General features: G+C 40.9%; 1 protein-coding gene across 1 annotated transcript in view; it reads left to right on the forward strand.

Annotated features, from left to right (window-relative positions):
• ULK2 (unc-51 like autophagy activating kinase 2) overlaps positions 1–21,221 on the forward strand; it is a 45,869-nt gene that overhangs the window by 1,707 nt on the left and 22,941 nt on the right. The window contains exons 2-10 of the mRNA XM_064166574.1: positions 227–319; positions 1,561–1,602; positions 11,350–11,382; positions 11,745–11,781; positions 14,587–14,760; positions 15,887–15,960; positions 17,330–17,431; positions 17,783–17,841; positions 18,160–18,242. Coding sequence (XP_064022644.1) covers positions 227–319; positions 1,561–1,602; positions 11,350–11,382; positions 11,745–11,781; positions 14,587–14,760; positions 15,887–15,960; positions 17,330–17,431; positions 17,783–17,841; positions 18,160–18,242 — 697 coding nt within the window. The remainder of the gene's footprint in view (positions 1–226; positions 320–1,560; positions 1,603–11,349; positions 11,383–11,744; positions 11,782–14,586; positions 14,761–15,886; positions 15,961–17,329; positions 17,432–17,782; positions 17,842–18,159; positions 18,243–21,221) is intronic.

The raw sequence follows: 21,221 nt of genomic DNA on the forward strand, positions 1-21,221 counted from the left end.
TTGGAATCCATGAAAATGCAGTGTAGCTGCAGCTGGATTTTAATAGCTGCCTGAGCTATTGTGGAATGAAATAGTTCTTGATGGTGTCATGTGATGTAGCAATCTGGTGGGTAGAGTAAGGATGATCTCGCAACTTTTTCTCCAGTGCTTTACTAGCTGGTGGTTAGTGGATTAAAAAAAGCCCAAATCTAAAGCTGACAATACTGTTTTGTTTGTTTGTTTCCAGAAAACTGATTGGGAAGTAGCCATAAAGAGTATTAACAAAAAGAACTTGTCAAAGTCACAAATCCTGCTTGGAAAAGAAATAAAAATCTTAAAGGTATGTGAATTTGCAGTGATTTTTAAAGCTGCTTTACTTGGAAAGGAAAAGAGACTTTTGACCCAGTTCACTCCAGGTCATGGGTGGTATCACAGTAATAGCTGTTCTGTCTTTTGTTTTGTTGTTAGCTGCAGGAGAAATCCAGAACTAAAAAGATCAAGGGGGGAAAAACGAAATTATACTTTATTTTTAGTTCTGGAAATGGCCTGAAAGCAAGTGATGGGCATGCTTTTGTAGTTAGAAGTGGAAAATTATTGTAGAACCAGTCTCCAAGCTTCGCTTATTGCACACAGAGAAAACTTTGTCCTTCAGGATGTGGCACCTCTCCCGAGCAGTGCATACAAGGAAAGTCGTAGCTCAGGGTAAAACATCAGCCTTTGATCTTCCTTCATCTTCTTTGCTCAAAGATGCTTTGAAAGCTGAAATCAGCATGCTAAATTTGATTCCTGCAGCAGTCTTCCAACTTCTGAGTTGTGTTAATTGACTTAAAATGTCTAGTGTGTCTCTAATGAAGGAAATAAAACAGAGCATCACTTAGATTTTTCAATGCCATTTTATGGACACATCTCCCTGGATGATCTCATAGTGTTCTTTGCTCTCTGAACTTCAACACATCTCATTTTACATAGCTTTGCTGTAGTAATCAGTGCTGCATTCTTTCCGTGTTGCCAACCTTCTTGAGATAGATACATATTAGATTCTGGTATATTTATTATATACTAGAACTTGTGATGTTGGTTACATTAGTTTTTTGCAAGTACTTAGCAAACACAGATGGTTTATTGGAGCTGTTCTATGAGTTTTACTTGCTGTTTGCTTTGCTATTTGATTGGATTTTCTTTTTATTGTGAAACTTGAACTTGTTGGACTTGATGATCTGAAAGATCTCTTCTAGCCAAAACAGGTATTTTCTTCTCTAGTGTAGTTCGTTGCTCTGCTAAGCAATAAATAATGTGAGACTACAAAATTAAATGGAGCCAGTTTCTAGTAGTCATTAAGAATCTTGTGCTATGGTACTTTCTGTAACAGGACATAAAAGTTCTGAAATCAAATGACCTCTGAAGATACTGCCTATTTTCTTATTCCTATAAATATTGTCTAGATAGTTCCAAATTCCATCAGCCAGTCCAAAAAATATGGATACTACCTTCCTCTGAGATGTGACTCTCTTTGATTATCACTCAGCATATTAACATAGTAGCAACAGGCTGTTTCCATAATGCAAATATTTTGTTTTACAGGAGCTTCAGCATGAGAATATCGTAGCTCTCTATGATGTCCAGGTAAAATACATTTTGATGCCTTTTTTTTCCTTCTCTAAAATGCAATATGCATGCATACACACGTATCCTGAGTAGGAAACTTTGAATGGCCACTTACTGTAATAAGTAAAAGAAATCTAGTGGCAGGGGAGTTCTTTTCAGCACACTCTGTACTGATTTTTTGTTGGCTCTTTCTAAGACTTGGACTTGGTGATCTTAGAGGTCTTCTCCAACCTTAATGATTCTAAGATAGTAATTAGAATGCACGATTGTGATAGAAAGCCCTGAGGAATATGGTTTACTTCCAGGCAGCAGAGGCAAGTGGCAGCCTGAGAACCTCTGCAGAGGCTGTTTGTGTTGTTTGATCCTGTCTCCAGAGAAAAAACATCAACTGGCTGGGCTCAGAGCTCTGTTAGTGACAGGAACTATTCTCCTGAATTCTCCTTGCTTCCTTGCCCCTATAATTTAATTGGGAAGTGGTGGGTGTTCCTGGAGAACAACTGAATACACCTGAAGGAAAAATCTATGAGTGGGAGTTGAGCTGAATGGATGAAGCAAGTGACATTAAGAAGTAAGCATAACTTGAAATGAGCAGCATCTTTGAGATCTCTGTAGCAAAGAGATGCATTGTATAGCCCTTTGTCACGGTGAGGGAGAACTGAAGGAAGCAGAAGAGCATGATCACACACTGTCTGCCCTCAAAGGGATAGCAGAAAGTATAACAGCTAAGCAGACATTTGGATCTTTTCAAGTAGGAGAAATAAGCATTACATTGCTTCAAGCTGTCTTCTTCTTTCTATTCCCAAGATTCTGCCTGATAAGGTGAAGGAATTAGTTTTCTACTGTCTGAGGTACTGTGTTCTGCTTCAGTAGGCAGCACCTTTTTTATATCCCAAGGCCTCTTAAGTGTTGAGTAAAGCTAAATATGACATGATGTAGGTTACATAGCCATTTGTTCTGCCTGGGTAAGAGCTATACATTTATCTGCTGGGCTCGATTCTTATCTTAAATACAGAGTTACAGTTATGAAAAAATTATCCAGAACCACCCTTGGGGCATTGCCTCATTAAGGCAACACAAAACAGACATTTTGACATTCTCCAATGTTTTCTGTCTTTACACATTTGCATCCTAAAAGGTTTTCAGCTGAGCTGTAGATGTGTATCTCTGTAGCTATAGAAATCTGTGTTCACAAAGATACACACTAGGCAGGCTCAGGTTTTATTGTAGTGCCACAGGACATGGACTAGCTTCTGTTGCCTGTTGGTACAAAGTGATGACGTTCAGGTAGTGACGGACTGCACATCAAAACTTCCTGTTTGGATGTGTCAGCTCTTTTCCCTGCTAGGTCTCGACTGAAGAACTGTGCATTTTGAATGATACTTAGCGCACTGAGAGGCAAAGTGTAGTCTCTTGTGCTTTTTGAAGAGCCCCGAGTTTTCTTGTGTATTGCTAAGTGGAAATAATCTCTCAGCATCCTAAATTTAGCATATCCAGACATCTTAAAAGAAACTGGAATTGTTGGCTGCGGGTGTTGGCATGTGAGTAAGCAGCTGAATTTCAGATGTATCATTTACAGTTGTTCATATGTGAAGATCACTCACTAAGCTTTGCAGCTCAACTTGGGGGTAGTTCTAGATTTGTATTTTGATGATTTAACTTTGTGTGTCTTCTAAGCCTCAGAGAGGCTCTTGCTGCTTTCGATTTATGTACAGGACATCCACAAGGGTAGAGGACAGAGCTCTATGCTTGGCCTGTGATTTCTTTCCCATAAGGTTGTTTTTCTGTTGTGCCATAGGAGTGCCCTTAGAGAGACAAGACTTCTTGAGTAATCACTTCTGTGCTCTCCATTTGAGGAGGGGATATTGCTGCTTGTCACTGGATATTGCATTTAAATTAACAGTTAAAGCAAAGAGATGGGAAAACCTGGGCCTTGTACCTTGGATGTATTTCATACACATTCATGGCAAACCAAGCTTGACAGATTGATACTTCTTCCATAGAAGAAGCTGCTTTGCAAAATACAGTCTAAAGAATGTGACACTTGCACAAATAAGCTCTTCCATTTGTGCACAGGGCTATGTTTGTGAAATATTATACATCATTAACTTGTATGATTGCATTAATTTATAAGCCAGCAAGAATGAACACTATGCAAGGCATTCACATGTCTAGGCTGTTCCACCTACTAATTCTCTTGAGTGTTTCATGTTCTAGCATGTACTACCCTTTTCTTTTGCTGTAGTGTTATGAGCATAGTGATATGGTAAAGCAGATAAGACTTCAGGATTTCAAGCAATTTTTACATCACAGAAGCTGTTTTTTTCCCCTCAGTGCTGGAGCCAGTGGAGTCTGTGTCACAGTAGGAAGTTCTCAGTGTGACTGGGAGTCTCTTTTGTTGTGTAGTTCTGCCAGTCTGAAGTTTTTCTTAACCTTAGTCAGTGTGAAATAAGAAAATGCTCATGTTTCAGATGCACCATTTGGCAGACAGTTTAGCTGAATAATCCAAGAACTGATTGCTGCACAGAGGTTTCAGATGGAAAGGGTGGTGTGCAATGTAATGGCAAAACTAAGTGGAAAAAGTAGAAGTTAACTGAAATGAAGAATAAATATTTTTACATCTCATAATATTACATGAAATTATTTGCACTTAATGGCAGCACTTTTAAGCACAGTGACTTAGCATATATATGTTTTAAGCCTGAGAATGAAGGGCAATTGTTATTTTCCATACTGCAAAAGGCTTCGTTTGGAATTGTTCTCACAGGAGACAGTTAGATCCCTTCTCTTTCGTATCTGTTTGATTGTGTTTGTGTTGCTGTTGCATAGTCTGTGACCAGTGGCACAAGTCAGTAGATGCACCATTAAGATTTTAATGAGATCCAAGGAGAACTCCTGAGTAGTTCTGCCCGTAGTGTCTAAACAACTGAAAACCTTCTCCGTGGCTGTTTCTTCAGCTCCTGTGAGCACCATTTTGATCTGTTACTCGATTATGTGTAGGGTCCGCTGGCTTCAGTTGCTAGAAATGCCCATTCATCTGGAGACACACCCAAAAGAATTGTGCCGTTAATGTTCTGTGTGCCTGGTCGGCAGCAAAATCTTTTGTTCTGGTGCCAGCACGATAATTGCCCTCGATTTCTGTAAGGTGGTTACACGCAGGTTTGATCTGCAGTTAAGCATTTTATGTAAGCAGAGTATACCCGTGGCGTTTGTGCCATCTCTGAAGACTGGGGATCTGCATGCTCCTGGATGTGGAGATCAGAGGTTCTGAGAGTGAGTGCATTTGTGGAGATATTTAAATATGAGCCCTCCATCTGAGAGGCAAATGTTCTGCAGTAGTAGGGCTCTGAAAAATAAATGTGCAGCTCATTTCTGAATGTGGAATTAAGTTTTTAATGAGCACAATACTTTAAAAGCCCAGGAATATAGTAGATGGGGTAGCAAGATGCAGCCTATTTAGAAATTCTTTGTCTTGGTATTCTTTCCTTCACAAATTAAAAATACACAAAAACCAAAACCCACAAAACTCATCATCTCTAAAGCAGTTTAAGAACACAGCCCTTTTCCCATGATGGTGTTGTGGGGTGTCAGTCATCTGCAGAAGATCAGTCTTGGGTGCTGTTAATTGGGGAAATGGAGCCACTCTTTCTCAAAAAGTTGTCTCTTCCAACCTGGTTGATTCTATGATTCTATGAAAAGCAAAAGAAGTCTAAAATAACCTCTAACTCACCAGCACAAAGTACATTGAGGTCCGTGGGTAAGGTATTATACTGAAGCATGAAGGTACCAGCAAGTTATTTGGAATGTACTATATTTAGGACATGAATTTACAGTTTTGTGCAGTTCATGATCCCAAGTGTGTGTGCTGAGTAGAGCTAATCTCTTGCACAGTGCCAGACAGTGCCTGTTTTAGCAAATAATTTAATTCAAAACCTCTTTAGAATGTCAGCAGCCGGAGTGAAAGCCTCTGTAATGTATCTTGGAGATAGTGCTGGAGAAGAATGAATTAATGTCTTCACTGGATGGAGTCTGGAGTTGGCTGTTTGAACAGTAGTTTAGGGAGAACTAATTTCTAGTGTGTTACTGGAGAAACAGTATCTGAACATAAATTGTTTCTTGTCTTAGCTTGTTGGTACAGCAAGCAAAGTAACTGCAGCTGCTTTTGCTGTCCTTCAAAGCAGTGAGAGCCAACCGGAGCAAAGCCAGCGTGTCCTGGTACCTACCTCAGCCTTCACTAATAGACAAGTGCCCCTGAGATCTTACCAGGGATGCTTGAGGAAGGAACCATGTTTATGCATAGCTGCTGTTTTACCAGTGGGAATTAAGTATTGCTGTTTGGTTTATCCAAGGACTCCAGTTGGTCTGCTCTTACTGCATATGCTTCTTGAGGCATTTGCTTCAAGCATTTTGGTGTGTCAGCCCTTGACCTTGGTGTTTGTTTCACAGCTTTGATTGCCTGCACAGCCCCATCATGGCTGTTCCTGAACTGTTGTCTTTTGAATGAGGATGTCTCAATATCTGTGTTGTGTTTTTTTTTTAACTCCTTGATTAAGACTTTTGTGTTTGTCAGTATCTATCCTCACTGTGTGTGGAAATAGTCATAAGAAAAAATGCTGTTCAGACAAGTTTTCACACAAAAAGAAAATGCTTGCCCTGCAGAACTAATAGAGGTTTGGAAACACTCCCTGGCAGCTAATGCTAACTGGAAGGCTGGGTAGGACAATACTGGGCTGCAAGGAATAATGCCAGTGTAGGTATTGAAGGTTAGGGACAAGCAGTTAGAATTCGTTTTGGCCCACAGAACCAAAGAGCTGGAGTTACTACACAGCCCTTTGCTTACCTGCCATGCCCAGATGCAATAATTTCTACTTAGAACTGGTTCATAAATTTTGTAGCATGTGAGCAGGTTAAATTTTGGGTGTGCTGTAAACAGTTCTGCCTCTGCTTTGTGCTGTGCAACAGGCCAGGCTCCTTTAACACCTCCTATATATATTAGCTAAGTACAGCATTTCACATAACACAAAATGAGTGATACAGCTATTGTGGGACATTTCTCCATGGCTGATTGCTCTTTTATGTGACTAATTGGCAGCATGCATGCTCTTTGAATCCTACAGGCACATGTCAAGTGACATTTACTCTGGGACTTAATGTTTATGCAGAAGTTATAAAATGTTCAGTCCTTTAGGTGAGGGGAGCTGAAATTGTTAAAAGCTGCTGCTGTGGTACACTTGCAAAGCAAAACAAAAGCATCTGCAACACTATGCAAAACAGCCTTAAAAAGATCTGGACCACTCCTATTGCACTAAATCATTAGAATAATATTTCAAAAAAAGAAAAAGAGTGTACTCCTGGCAAAAAAAAATACATAGCACAAATTAATGTCTCAGAAATAATCACATTACAGCAGTTCAGAAGCTGTCAGGTTAACTTTCCTGCTCTTGGGACTCCAATCACAAACTGAAGCTAAACAGAATCTGCAGACTTGGAGCAAAACCACAGTAACTCTTTATTTGCCACAGTTTCTACTTTGGCAGCTCACTAAGGGCCCCTGGCAGACTTTCAGCTTATTCTACAGGAGGGCTTCCTAACTGAAAAGCAATGCAGGGAGTGTTTCTGCCGGTAGGCTTGAGTTCTAGCAACAGCTGTCAGGAGTAACCATGGATGTTTTGACTTCTTTTTCAATTAAAGTCTTTTCAATAGAACTGCTACACTGCGCTAGTGATTTGGGCTGCAACTTCACACCCCCTGAGACAACTGTTGGAAATCTGGAATTAAAACACAAAAAGTTTGGGCAAATTATGTTGCCTTCCAATCCCTTTCAATTAAGTTTATCCATTAGCTCTTAGAAGTATAAAATTGTGTCCTGTTAACTTTTTCTATCTTTTACTCCCAACTCACAAATGAAACCTAAATCCAGAATAAAAGCAGGTTTTTGTCAGGAAAACTTAAAAGCAACAGAACAAGACATGCTGGGCAAAACTGTCCTGTAATAGTTGCAGCACAACATACACTTAGTTTTGCATGATTGTTTTACCAGGTAGAAGAGTAAGTCAGAACAACTCCAGCTGCAATAATTTAATGATCTGTAAATGAATGTAAGTTTTTGGAAGCTTTGTTACCCATTTCAAGAAGCAGTTTCAAATAGCTTGCTAGGTCAGCTTTAATCCTGAATGTTAGATCTGAAACCTACAGGTTTGCCAATTTTTTTTTCATCTTTGAGCACTTTGGTCTGCTTAGCAAGTGAGCAGAAACCACAGCTCTAGGGATGATGCTAGGGATAGCTTTGGTTTTCAGCAAAATGGTTTAGAAGGGCATAATGTGTCTGCAGAATTGACTTGTGTTTTCTCCCCAAATGGAGATCACCTTCCCAGCTAAGCTGGCCAGGAATGCTTACACAAAATTTGAGCAGCTGTGAGGGGATGAACAAGTTCAGCAGTTTCGAGCTAAAGCTTGTGTTGGTAGGGTATTGAAACATGTTCTGTTACAAGTTCAAGTTGAGATGGGATGCAACTGGGGAACTTGGTACCAGAACTGTGCAAAATAATTACTTCTGCAATATGAATTAGACAGAAAATTTGACCAGTCCGGGAAATTCTCTTTGTGACACTTCTAATCTGCTCTGCTGGTTTAATAGAAAAGGATTATCCAAGCTAAAGTAAGGAAAGACATTCTACTTTTTACTGGGACTTTAACCCAGTGACTTGTTTGATTTTTTTTAATCCAGAATATCAGTCAAAAAGAAAGAAAGGGGGAAAAAAAGAGATGAGCAATGCTATTTGAGGGAAATCTAGTATGGTCTGTAAGAACAAATGAATTTAAACAGGTGAGGGCTAATACAACAGGACAAATCATCAGCTCTGTGTTTCTGAAGAGAGCAGTTTCATTTGAAAGGACTTTGTTTCCAAGGGAATCCAGAAAACACATTCTCTTAGTTCTGTGATGAATAAAAGTCTGTCATGAGCTGAGCATTACATACTGCCATAAGCTGCTGGTTTTGTACAGAGTGTGTTGTGTAGTGGAGGCAATGACGCTGTGGAACATCTATTTCTGATTCATGGGATTGCTATGTTGGGGTGGAAATCCACTAGCTGAGCTTCTTTCTTGTTGCTGGAGAGTTGACAGCTTCCATGTTTCTTAGCACACATCACAGTTGTCCTTGAAGTGAAGCGAGCCTCAGGTAGCAGAAACTTCAGTTTGATACATTGGGATTTCAGAGTTGCTGATTGGCATCCTTGGGGTTCCTGAAAGACAGGGAGATTGTGTCTTGGAAGATGTTATTGTAAAGGAATAGTGTAGAAAGAAACACCATTTATGTGTTTTTAGTAGTTTACAAAGCAAATAATTACCTTTTTTTCCCTTTAATGTATGGATTTTAGATTTATAGGATTGCAGATTCTCATTCATGTTGGCCACAGCTATTACAGAAACACCGAACGATTGGGACTTCCTGAAATGCAAACTGCTGCTGCTTTAATATTCTATATTGGTTGGAGTTTGCCTTTCATTCACAACAGATTTGACTAATGTTCCTAGAAATGTGCTTTCTTTGAAGCTGATTTCCAAATATAAACAAATCTGTAATGTCCTTGGTGTTCTGAGCTGGAAAGAACCTCAAATTGCATTTCTGTAACATAAATGAGAACAGCTAAACTGAAAGCTTCCAGAAAGTGAAGCAGCCTGATACAGTTTTGAATTAACCTTAAAAGATCTGGTTCTTCTTGAACTGTGCTTACTGCAGTTAACTTTAGCAGATACCTGTACCTGTGATGGATTGGTAGAACCTGGCTTTGATGGCTTTGTGCCACCCATGTGCTGTGTGTTGTGTGTGACATTTATGGTTGTTAGTTTCCCTGGTCTGGGTCATAGAATGATAGAATGGTGTAGGTTGGAAGGAACATTAGAGATCATCAACTCCAACCTGCCTGCCATGGGCAGGGACACCTCCCTGCTTACTCATCCAACCTGGCCTTAAACACGCCCAAGGAGGAGGTATCCACAACCTTCCTGGGCAACCTATTCCACAGTCTAACCATCCTTGTACTGAAGAGCTTCTTCCTAACTTCTAGTGTAAACTGACTCTCCCTCAGCTTTAAACTTTCCCCCTTGTCCTGTTGCTAGACCCCCTTCTGAAAGATCCCTCTCCAGCCTTCCTGCTGGTTCCCTTCAGGTATCGAAGGTAGCTCTGAGGTCACCCCAGAGTCTTCTCCAGACTGAACAACCTTAACTTCCTCAGCCTGTCCTCATAGCAAAGGTGTTCCAGCCCTTGGATCATCTTTGTGGCCTCCTCTGGACTTGCTCTGAGAGCTCTGTGTCCTTCTTACGGTGGGGACACCAGAACTGGATGCAGTATTTGAATCCATGGGCCCACTTTAACTTTTCTTTCTAAAGGTTCCTAGCCTGCCTTGTTAGTGAGCCCTTGAAAATGGCCCTCATGGTGGTTCTTGTCAGTATAGTCAAGCTGAGCCTGTGCTGAAGTGGTATTCTCAGCACTGAGAGAAGTGTCCCAGTTTGTGGTTTGGTGTTTTTTTTTTGCCATACAATGTTCCTTTTGACTTTTTTTTGACATGAGTTATCAGAACACAGACAGTTCCACTTCCCACTGGACCTTATGCCTGGCCCTATCTGCTCTGGTATCCCACTCTTTTCTGACAATTGTCTTAAGCCCCATGTTTTCACATAAATTGTCAACCTTTGTTTGTGAGGTGAAGTGAAAAGGAGGCAACATTCTATGTAACTAAGAGCATAATCTTGTTTGGTTTATATCTGCCTTATGTTCCTTTCAGTCTTAGCTCAGAGGGAAAAAATGCTTTTGCTTTGTAAAAGGTCTCTGAGTGTCTTCAACTAAACTATTATCCAGGAGACAGTGGAAAACAATGTTGATTATTGGCATAGACAGGTAGGCTCTCTCTTCCCTCTCACAAAGTAAATATTTGTGAAGCAGAAGAATGTTCTTGTTACAGTGGGGTTTAAACACAGACATTTTGACTGTGTTTTTGCAGCATGTGTGGATAATTTACAGTAGAAGTTAGCTAATCTGTCTTTCAGTAACTTTTACCCAGTGACAAGAGAGGGAATTCAGGTTACATACAGGTCAGAGGAGGTCAGTGCTTTGGAAAATGTCAGTAGGGCTGCCATAAAATATCACACCTTTGCCATGAGGCATTTAGTGCCACAGCAAGGACATGCTTCTGCCAGTGACTCACTCACCCAGGGAGATAGTCTGCAGAAGGATTCCTGAATTACTGACCCTCCACAGCAGCACTTGGGGATCTGTTTATTCCAGACAGTGATTTCTGACTGACCTTTGGAATTCTTCCTTAAAAAAGTGTTTGGCGTAGCCAAATTGTCTTCCTTACAGTTTGTAATTCTGTCTAGCATATTTGTGTTTAAGTATTACTGTGCTGTTAGTAACTGAGTTCAGTGATACCTAATAGGAAAAGTTTATTTGGAGGTTGTGTTGACAGAGCAGTCCAAGGCAGTTGAAGGCTGTGGGGGTGACACAGAGTGGATATTGATGTCACTTACTATATGATGCTCTTTCATATTATAGCTTTATTCTTCAGCATGTTGCCTGGTGGGTTTTTTTACCTATGTGAAGACTCTTTAGTTTGTGAAGTGTTAAATGGTGGGGAATGTACATATTTGCTACCCTCTAAAACAGTGACTTTAAGGTGATGGAAAATTCCCATGCTATACTTGGTTAATTCGGGTACTGAAGGCTTTGTCTTGTCACATTCTTAAGTGGGATTTGTTCTCCTCTTTCAGGAAATGCCCAATTCTGTCTTTTTGGTAATGGAGGTATGTATTAACATGACTCTTTCTGGCTGGTTTCAAAGATGCTCTTTTGGACAAAAGCTTTTTGCACAAATGCAAAATAACCCTGGCTTGTTAAAGCAGTTCTGAAAAGCCCATTATTAATTTCCTAGGCACTAGTAAACTTGCCAGCAGTGCTTGGTCTGTAGATTGTTCCATTTTATGACACTGTAAATATCAATGAAGTGTGACACCTCAAAATCTTAATTACCAATAATTGACACATTTTTAAGGCAAACAGATGGAAAAGATCTTCTCATTTTTTGTGAAGAGATTGTAAAGTTAAAGTTCTTCAGCCAGCATTTCAGTGCCTGTGTTTTGAATAACAACTCTGTTTTTTTTAACAGTACTGCAATGGTGGGGACTTGGCAGATTACTTACAAGGTAATTGATTGCTCTATGGCCCTGTTAAGAAGGTCCTGCATTACATGTTGATATTCTCTATGCCTGTTATCCATTGCTGTCCCTCTGTGATTTTTTTCCTTGTGATTTAAATATATCCTGGTGGATGAGAAGCTCAACATGAGCCATCAGTGTGCTCTTGCAGCCCAGAGAGCCAACCAGATCCTGGGCTGCATCAAGAGAGGCATAGCCAGCAGGTCGAGGGAGGTGATTCTCCCCCTCCACTCAGTTGAGACCCCACCTGGAATACTGCATCTGGTTCTAGGGCCCCTATTACAAGAAGGATATGGATGTTCTAGAGTGTGTCCAGAGAAGGGCCACAAGGATGATCAGAGGGATGGAGCTCCTCTCCTATGGAGACAGACTGAGAGAGTTGGAGCTGTTCAGTCTGGAGAAGAGAAGGCTCCGAGGGGACCTTATTGTGGTCTTCCAGTATCTGAAGGGCACCTACAGGAAAGCTGAGGGACTTTTTAGGATGCCAGGTAGTGATAAGATAGAGGGGAATGGAGCAAAACTAGAAGTAGGTAGACTCAGATTGGATGTTAGGAAGAAGTTCTTCACCATGAGGATGGTGAGACACTGGAACAGATTGCCCAGGGAGGTGGTGGAAGCCACACCCGTGAAAGTTTAAGGCCAGGCTGAATGAGGCTTTGATCAACTTAATCTAGTGTGAGGTGTCCCTGCTCATGGCAGAGGGATTGGAGCTAGATGATCCTTGAGGTCTCTTCCAGCCCTGACATTTCTATGATTCTGTAACTCTGTTCAGGGAATCTAATTCCACAATGCACTTTTACACTGGTGTGATTTTTAGAGTGCCCTCTTATCAGAGTAACTGAATTCACCAAGAGTCCATGTGGTACATATTCTGGCTCCAGTTATGTCAGCAATGGAATGCTGTTTGTGTATTTGTGTGCCACCTCAGGAAACTGAAAACTAAGTTTTGAAGCTGCAGGAGGACATCAGGTTTTGCATTTGACTACAAATACTTCCCAGTATTTAAAATGCCCCTCATCACTGAAAATAAATCTCACAATGAAGTGAACAATATAATGCACAGACAGTAAATGCTTTTTTACCACTGCTTTCAAAACAGTTGAATGTAACATTCCCAGATTTACACGTGAGGTAGAAGATGCAGCTAACCATAAAGGGCATGCTGAGAAATGTGTGTTTTTCTAAAGTCACATTTTGGGGGGTGATCCCAGTGTTTTGATTTCACCTGCTTCCTTTTCCAAGATGTGAGCTTAAAAATACTTAAATAATAATGCTTCCTGCCAAGAGGCATTTCTGGCTAAGGGGAGATTTTACAGAAGGTGCAAACAGAAGTATACAGAATCATGACGAATGGATTCTTGTTACAAACAAAATTTGGAGTTGAGATGTTAATCTTCTTTTTTTTTTTTTTCTTGATGAAAATATTCTACCTGCCTCTTTATCTCAGTATGTTGAAGGAATCTTTTGCTGAGCAGCTATTGTTATGGTAACTGTGTATATTAAAAGCCTAATTCACTTCCCATTAAAATCCTTGGGAAGACTCACACAGTATCATCCAGCTCCTACAGTCTGTACTTCTTCAGACTGCAGAATAGGATAATGCCTTCTGAAGAGACTTTCAATAGTACATCTTTTCACTTCCAAAATATGAGCAGAGTGGTTATCTGTGTCCCCATAATAATTTGTTCAAACAACATGTTTTATGGCCTCAAGTTGTAACATGATTGTAGAGGTATTTAATGTTCCAGACTGCAAAGTTCTTTCATTTTCTTGACTCCTTTGCCTTTTTAGTGAGCTTAAGATTTAATAGTGAAGGAGACCCACAAGAAGGCTACAGAGGGACTGTTTGCAAAGGCCTGTAGTGGTGGGATGAGGGGTAAAGGTTTGAAATTAGAGAACAGCAGATTTAAGTTGGGTGTTAGAAACAAGTTTTTCATCATGAGAGAGGTGGAACACTGCAACAGATTGCCCAAATTGGTAGTTGAAGCCTCATCCTTGGAGATACTCAAGGTCAGGTTTGGTAAGGCTCTGAGCAACCTGATCTAGTGGAGGATGTCCCTGATGACAGCAGGAGGATTGGACCTTTGGAGGTCCTTTCCAACCCAAATTATTTTATGGAGAAGTTTTACAGTTCCTATGCTACCAAGCTGAACCAAACCACTGTATAAACAGAGAATTTGGAGTGCTGCAGGTAGTGTAGAACTATGGAGATTGTCTATGTTTTTGAGTAGGAAAATAGTGGAGATTGGATTGTTCCAGATGTAATTCACTCTGATTTCATTGTTTCCAAAGCTGCTGACAATGAAATTCATTGTTTTTTAATCATAGAACCATAGAATCAGTCAGGGTTGGATGAGACCACTAGGATCATCTAGTTCCAACCCCCCTGCATGGGCAGGGACACCTCACACTAGATCAGGCCGTCTAGAGCCTCATCCAGCCTGGCCTTAAACACCTCCAGGGATGGGGCTTCACCACCTCTCTGGGCAACCCATTCCAGTGTCTCACCACCCACATGGTGAAGAACTTCTTCCTAACATCCAGTCTGAATCTACCCATTTCTATCTTTGTTCCATTCCCCCTAGTCCTATCACTACCTGACATCCTAGAAGGTCCCTTTGCAGGGACCCCTTCAGGTACTAGAAAACCACAATAAGGTCATCTTGGAGACTTCTCTCCAAACTGAACAGCCAAAGTCCCTCAGTCTCTCCTCATAGGAGAGGTGCTCCAGCCCCTTTTTTTGCCCCAGTAAGGTGATACTCATTGTCTCATCTGCTAACGTGTTATTTCCAGCTAAAGGAACTCTGAGTGAAGACACCATCAGAGTGTTCCTGCAGCAGATTGCAGCAGCCATGCGTATTCTGCACAGCAAAGGAATCATTCATCGAGACCTTAAGCCACAGAATATTTTGTTGTCTTACGCCAGCCGGCGGAAGTCGAGTGTCAGCGGCATCCGCATCAAAATAGGTAACTCTGCTTTCTGCTGGTACAAAGCTGAATCCTCACTGCTGGATTGTTTCCCTCCCCACAAGTGTCTTTGTAGTTAAAGCACGGAGGGTTGTCTGGGTATGGTGGGGATTAAACTGACGCAAATCAGACAGTAAGTCTGGAATGCTGAGCTTTATGCTGGAGTGCAGATTCTCAGTATGAAAAAGATTGAGTCACTGAGGCCTGTTTGATTAAATCTGCAGGAAGAAGACACCTCTTTAGCTGATGTTTCTAGTACTAAACCAGTTAGACAAATCTGTAATGTTGGAACCTTCCAAGAAGCTTCTAGCCCATTTCAAAACTGCGTGCCTGTGAGACTCCAGTTGCAGTTCCACTTGATTTTGGTTTGTGTGGGTGTTTTGGGTTGGTTTTTTTGTGGTAGACTGTCCTACTAGTTGGGAAGATGAGAGATGTAGGTTATGACCTATATTTGGCAGAAGGAGGTTTGGCATTGTAACTGGGGAGAGATGTCAACTATTCAGGATGCTACCAAACTCCTCTTCAGAGGATGCTTTAGAAGTTTAAATCTCTCAGTGTTATCTGTTGAGTGTCCATTTAAAAATACCTTGTCTTTAACATGTTTCTTTTCTATGCTTACCTCAACCAAAATCTGACAACTATTCCAACTCACTCCATCTTCTAAACAGTATGGAGGAGAAAAAAACTTCCTCTCTTGCCGTTCTTACTTGATAGTTTTAGATGCTTCTGCCTACGTGGAAAATTCAGGCATCTGAAACTTGCCTTCTTAAACTTGTACCTGACATGATTTCTCTGAAGCAGATTTGTATATTCATCACTCTTAATGAACCATTTATATTTAGCCACTGACTTTAATCCTTTCCTGCTGATGCCAGGCAGCATGCTCTGCAGCTGGGGAGGTGGCTGAGCAGCAGTTTGTGCAAATGATGCCACTGCTGTTTCTTGGCTTGCTGTCTGGAAGATAATACATTATCCTGGCAGTGAAACATAGATTTTCCTGTTTCATGTGGCTGGCTGTATAGGCTACCTGTCTTTTTCTCTCTGATAATTGTACAGATTTCATTTCTAGACTTCAAAAAGTAAAAATTCTCTTCCTTTGCCTTGACAAATGTGTTTCTTTATATAGCTGACTTTGGTTTTGCTCGTTATCTGCATAGCAACATGATGGCTGCAACTCTCTGTGGTTCCCCTATGTATATGGTAAGTGACAGTGTATGTCAGATCATGGTGCTTCTCTCAAACGTTTCCCTATCAGAACAAAATCATGTACTGCTTGCAGATTGACAAGTGTCTGATGTTGCTGCAGAGGTATGAGGCAAAATGCAGTTCACCTTGTCATAGTGAACTTGCTTCTGTTGTTCTTGTGATTTGGAAATCACAATCATAAGGCTACAGAGCCGTTGGAGCAAGTCCAGAGGAGGGCCACAAAGATGATTGAAGAGCTGGAGCACCTCTGCTGTGAGGATAGGCTGAGGGAGCTGGGGTTCTTCAGCCTAGAGGGGACCTTATAGCTGCCTTCCAATACCTGAAGGCTGCAGAGGGACTTTCAATAAGGGTGTCTAGCGACAGGACAAGGGGTAATGGTTTGAAGCTGAAGGAGAATAGGCTTAGACTGGGTCTTAGAAGTTCTTCAGTATGAGGGTTGTGAGACTCTGGAACAGGCTACCTAGGGAGGCTGTGGATGCCTCCTACCTGAGGATATTCAAGGCCGGGTTGGATGAGGCGTTGAGCAGCTGAATCTAGTTGAGAGGTGTCCCTGCCCATGGTGGGGAGGTTGGAGTAGATGATCTCTAAGGTCCCTTCCAGCCTGAGCCATTCTGTTATTTTAGCAGAGAGATGTTGAACATTTTAATCAACTGCAGGAATGAAAAAAATCTTAGAGAATTAAAAGGCAATACATCTTAGCGTTACTTTGTCTGGCAAAGGAGTTTCATCCCCACTTACATAGTCTTTTTTTTCCCTGAAATAGGACATTATCTCCTTTCCAGTTTCTAAGTTGAATGTGATCAAATACAAGCCAGAAAAGCTTTGCACTAATAGTTGAAAAAAACGACCTCTGTTTTAATTCCAGTTATTTAATGTCTTCCCTCACATGTGGAGTTAGTGGGATTTTACCAAAACAACGTGGAGTTCATTACCATTCTTTTTTACTAAGTAGTGTGGTAGTCAATTGAGCACTGAACCATCTAACTTCAGCATCACCACTCCTGTACTGTGTGATCATGGGAAGAGTATTTTGCTTTCTCTTGCCTTGGTTTTGTGTATGTAAAAGGTATCCACAAGAACTGTATAAACCAAGCAAATTGACCTCTTACTCCCATCCATGCCAATCTCTAGATGTTTTGTATGGAACATCAACATTTGTAGTTTCCTGTGGGTTTGAAATGTAGCTTTCATTTTAGATAGAACTGATACCTTTCAAGTCCTCTGGTGCAGATTGAAATGGTCCTTCTGTCTTTCAGTAAAGTGGTTTGTGTTAATACTGCTCTGACAGAAGAACTGTAGAATTCTTATTGCTGTGGCTTGGCTTTGTTTGTTTTCTCTTTTGAGATTTTTCTGTTCTTTCCAGGCCCCTGAGGTGATTATGTCTCAACACTATGATGCCAAAGCAGACCTGTGGAGCATAGGAACTGTGATTTATCAGTGTCTCGTTGGAAAACCACCTTTTCAGGTAACATTTTAATTCATTTTCCCTCTTTGTAGTCCCAGGGAAATTCCTAGGCCTCTTCTTCCCATCATGAAAACAGAAGTAGTGATGCCTGAGTGGAGTGTTAATAGTTGAAAGCCCAAATTGCGTGAGGATACCAAGGGAGAAGTTGTTCATGCTTTGTCTCTGAGATCAGTGTGTTCAATCCAGAGGAAATATAAAAGGAAACTCAGTGCTGAAGTCACTGCTGTGTTTGGGGTTTTCTCCTGTAACACCCGTATGCAAAAGGCTCCTTTTCGTGTATGTGTGCACAGATACAAAAGCTGTTTCATCCATGAAACTGAGTTTTAATTCATGTACATTTTTATTTGACAGGCCAATAGTCCTCAAGATTTGAGAATGTTTTACGAAAAGAACAGGAATTTGATTCCTAGGTATGTCACTGTGGCCTTTCCTGTCACTTCCACTTGTTGATTGAACACTTTTTCATCTTTGGAAATGCCTGGGATTCATAAAAAACATTTGATGTTGCTATCTTTGTGAAGGATGAGGTATGATACCACTGACTCATGTTGCATCTTGCCTTCAGTGAACCTTGTTGAGTTGAAAAGGTCCTGTACTAAGGCTGTAGAGCATGTACAGTGAAGGCTCAGGGACGTGGCAGAATGCTGACTTCCTGAAATTTAATGTGCTATGCATTATTTAATGCATGCATTAAATTTAATGCATGTTTTACTTCCTCTTGTGTGCAGCATTCCTAGGGAAACATCAGCTTATCTGGCTGACCTGCTGTTGGGTTTGCTTCAGAGAAACCAAAAAGATAGAATGGACTTTGGTATGTAACTCTTCCTTTTGCTCTCTTGACTCTCCTTGTTAGTTGTATTCATGTGACCAGAATAACTGTCTTGACCTTTGTGTACAGCACAGTACAGTGTGTTTCATGTACATGAAAGGGAAATAGATGTTCTTTTTCTCCATTATCATAAAGCAAGCAAAGTAGTCAAAACAAATCAATAGGTAACTCCTATCAGTCTGTAATAAATCATGCACATAAATTATGACTTTGAGTACTGAAATACAAATTGGTGTAATTATTTCAACTGAAGCCTTTTTTATCCCCCACAGAGTTATACCTTACACTTCATGTCACAGTCTTACTTCTGCTGCTTTAACTGGTGTTCTGGCTTCAGACTGGGAGCAGAAGTCTCTGATTCTGTGTGGTGTTGGTTGCATTAAAGTAAAAAAGTTTTGGAGGAACCCATTGTGGAGGCAAAAGTTGCTTTAAATGTTTTTCTCCCTCTTCTTTTCTGTCATAGGCTGCAAACACAACAGTATTAATGGGAGTACAAATTGTATGCATTTGAGTTGGCCTTGAAAGCTTTATATATGTATGGCTGAGGGCATTGAGATGTGGGATGTGACATCAAAATTGTTTGTGTCTGCAGATGAGTTCCTAATATTGTGCTTGGGTATCACCAGCTGTAGAGACTTCTTTGTATTAGTGCAACATTTTCACTGAGGTTATTTTTAGCCCAAAAGTAGTGAGAAACCAAGATTTTTACCTTTGTATTTTAAGCTGTGCTGTGGTTGAAGTTTGCTTGCTGTTAGGCATTCCTGCAAGGTCTGTGGAGGACTGCAGTTTGTATTAGTTGGGAAGTTAAACTTACTGCAAACTAGATGGATGCCTTCTTAACAAAAGTGAACTTGTTTTGGCTCCACTTTACTCCTGTGCTTGGCTGCTTCTCTTTAGCTGGAGATCTTTGGTTGCAGAATATTGCCCTAACCTCTTAAGATTTCAAAGCCTCAGATTGATGCTATTGAATGTTTCAAACTGCTGCCTCTTCAGAGTTAGGAGTAGAGCTTAGATTGGTGTGTGCTTAGTACTGGCTGGATTTGTCTGTTACTTCCATCTTTAAAAGCCCCTTTATTGCTGGGATTTTGGCTGCCTCTTACTGCAATAGTAGTAATGTTTTTTTTTTCCTTTTTAATGGAAACACAGGCAGCATTTTTGAAAGAAAACCACTTAAAAGTTAAGTCTTGATTAGTTCTTCTTAGCTGCCTCTTGTATGTCATGTTACTCATGCTGGTTGTTTAAATTTTATAGCAGTATTTGTTGTTGCAGTTTTGTCAGAGCTTCTGGGAAATGCTAATCTTAAAATTTTAGTTAATTGAATCTAAATAGAATTATCTTTTTCCTTATTATTATGTAAGTAACAGTGTGCTTTATTGCTAGGATTTGTTACAGTAGCAAAATTAGCAACCTATCAAGAGTAATCTATAGAATGACAAGAAAGAGCCTAAAAAGTCTCTTCATGCTCTTTGTGGATAATACCCAGTTCTCTCCTCACCATGAGCTATTATAGAGCAAAACTAGAAGTGGGTAGATTCAGACTGGATGTTAGGAAGAAATTCTTCACCATGAGGGTGCCAAGACATTGGAACAGATTGTCTAGGGAGGTAGTGGAAGCCTCATCCCTGTAGGTCTTTAATGCCAGGCTGGATGGAGCTCTGAGTGACCTGATCTAGTGTGAGGTATCCTTGCCCTTGGCAGGGGAGTTGGAGCTAGATGATGCTTGAGGTCCCTTCCAGCCCTCACAATTCTGTGGTTCTGTTAGCTGTGGTGATGCTGAGATCCTAGGGTGAGTTGCAACCCAAAGTAAGACACTGTCGCTGTTTCTCTGTGTATGAAATGTTGCCATTGCTCTTCAGTTACGCATGCAAGCTTGGTTTTGATGCAATCCTGAAATACACAAACTGACTCACTCATCACATTTAGTGCTTGTGTGTTTGTGATAAGGAGAGTATTTGTTAGCCAGTGGAGGATTTAAAGGATGTTTTAGTTCTTTACTTGAAGCTCAAGACTCTCCTAGTTATGTTTGTTTGTTTGTTTTCAATTCCTGCTGTTTTGCTCCAATAAACAATCAAACTTTTTACTTTGGAATTTAAAACATCCATACCAGTGTGCCACGAGGACAGGCTGAGGGAGCTGGGGTTGTTCAGGCTGAAGAAGACCCCGGGGGTACCCCATAGATGCCTTCCAATACCTGAAGGGATTCTACAGGAAGGCTGCAGGACTTCCATAAAGGTGCCTAGCAAAAGGACAAGGGGGAATGGTTTGAAGCTGAGGGAGAGTAGGGTTAGACTGGATTTTTAGGAAGCAGTTCTTCAGTACAAGGGCGGTGAGACTGTGGAACAGGCTGCTCAGGGAGGTTGTGGATGTCTCCTCCCTGAGGATGTTCAAGGCCAGGTTGGATGAGGCCTTGAGCAGCTGAGTCTAGTTGAGAGGTGTCTCTGCCCATGGCAGGGAGGTTGGAGTAGATGATCTCTGGGGATCCCTTCCAACCTAAGCCATTCTATCATAACTAAGGTGTTACTCCTCTGAGAACCAAGCATGAGGGTTTATGTGTAGATGTGACTGACATCACTCAATTTAACTGCTGTCCCTACAAATTTAGGCAGAAGTCTTGATCCAGGGAAAACTTGTGATAATTGGATAAAATGTCCTAAATTACAGTGTCAATATTCAGAGGTTGATACATAAATCTTTATGTGTAGCAGAATTACTACATCGCAAACATGAACTTTGAGTAACAGATTCCACTTTGCACTCTGGGTGTGCCGATCCCTACAGTTTCTTCAAACATGGGAAATTCACTCTGTCGTTTGTGGTAGTGGGAGAACACATTTGTGCTTAGAAAGAAAAATAGAAAGCAGAATGGCAGTGATGAAAATCATGTTTTCCTTGGCTGAGCCACTTAAAGGGCCTCAAAGGGGCTGCTCTGGAATGTGCTTAGCAAAGGGAGTGAAAGGGAGA

This window comes from Pogoniulus pusillus, chromosome 27 (assembly GCF_015220805.1).
Source record: "Pogoniulus pusillus isolate bPogPus1 chromosome 27, bPogPus1.pri, whole genome shotgun sequence".
NCBI classification, from domain to species: domain Eukaryota; kingdom Metazoa; phylum Chordata; class Aves; order Piciformes; family Lybiidae; genus Pogoniulus; species Pogoniulus pusillus.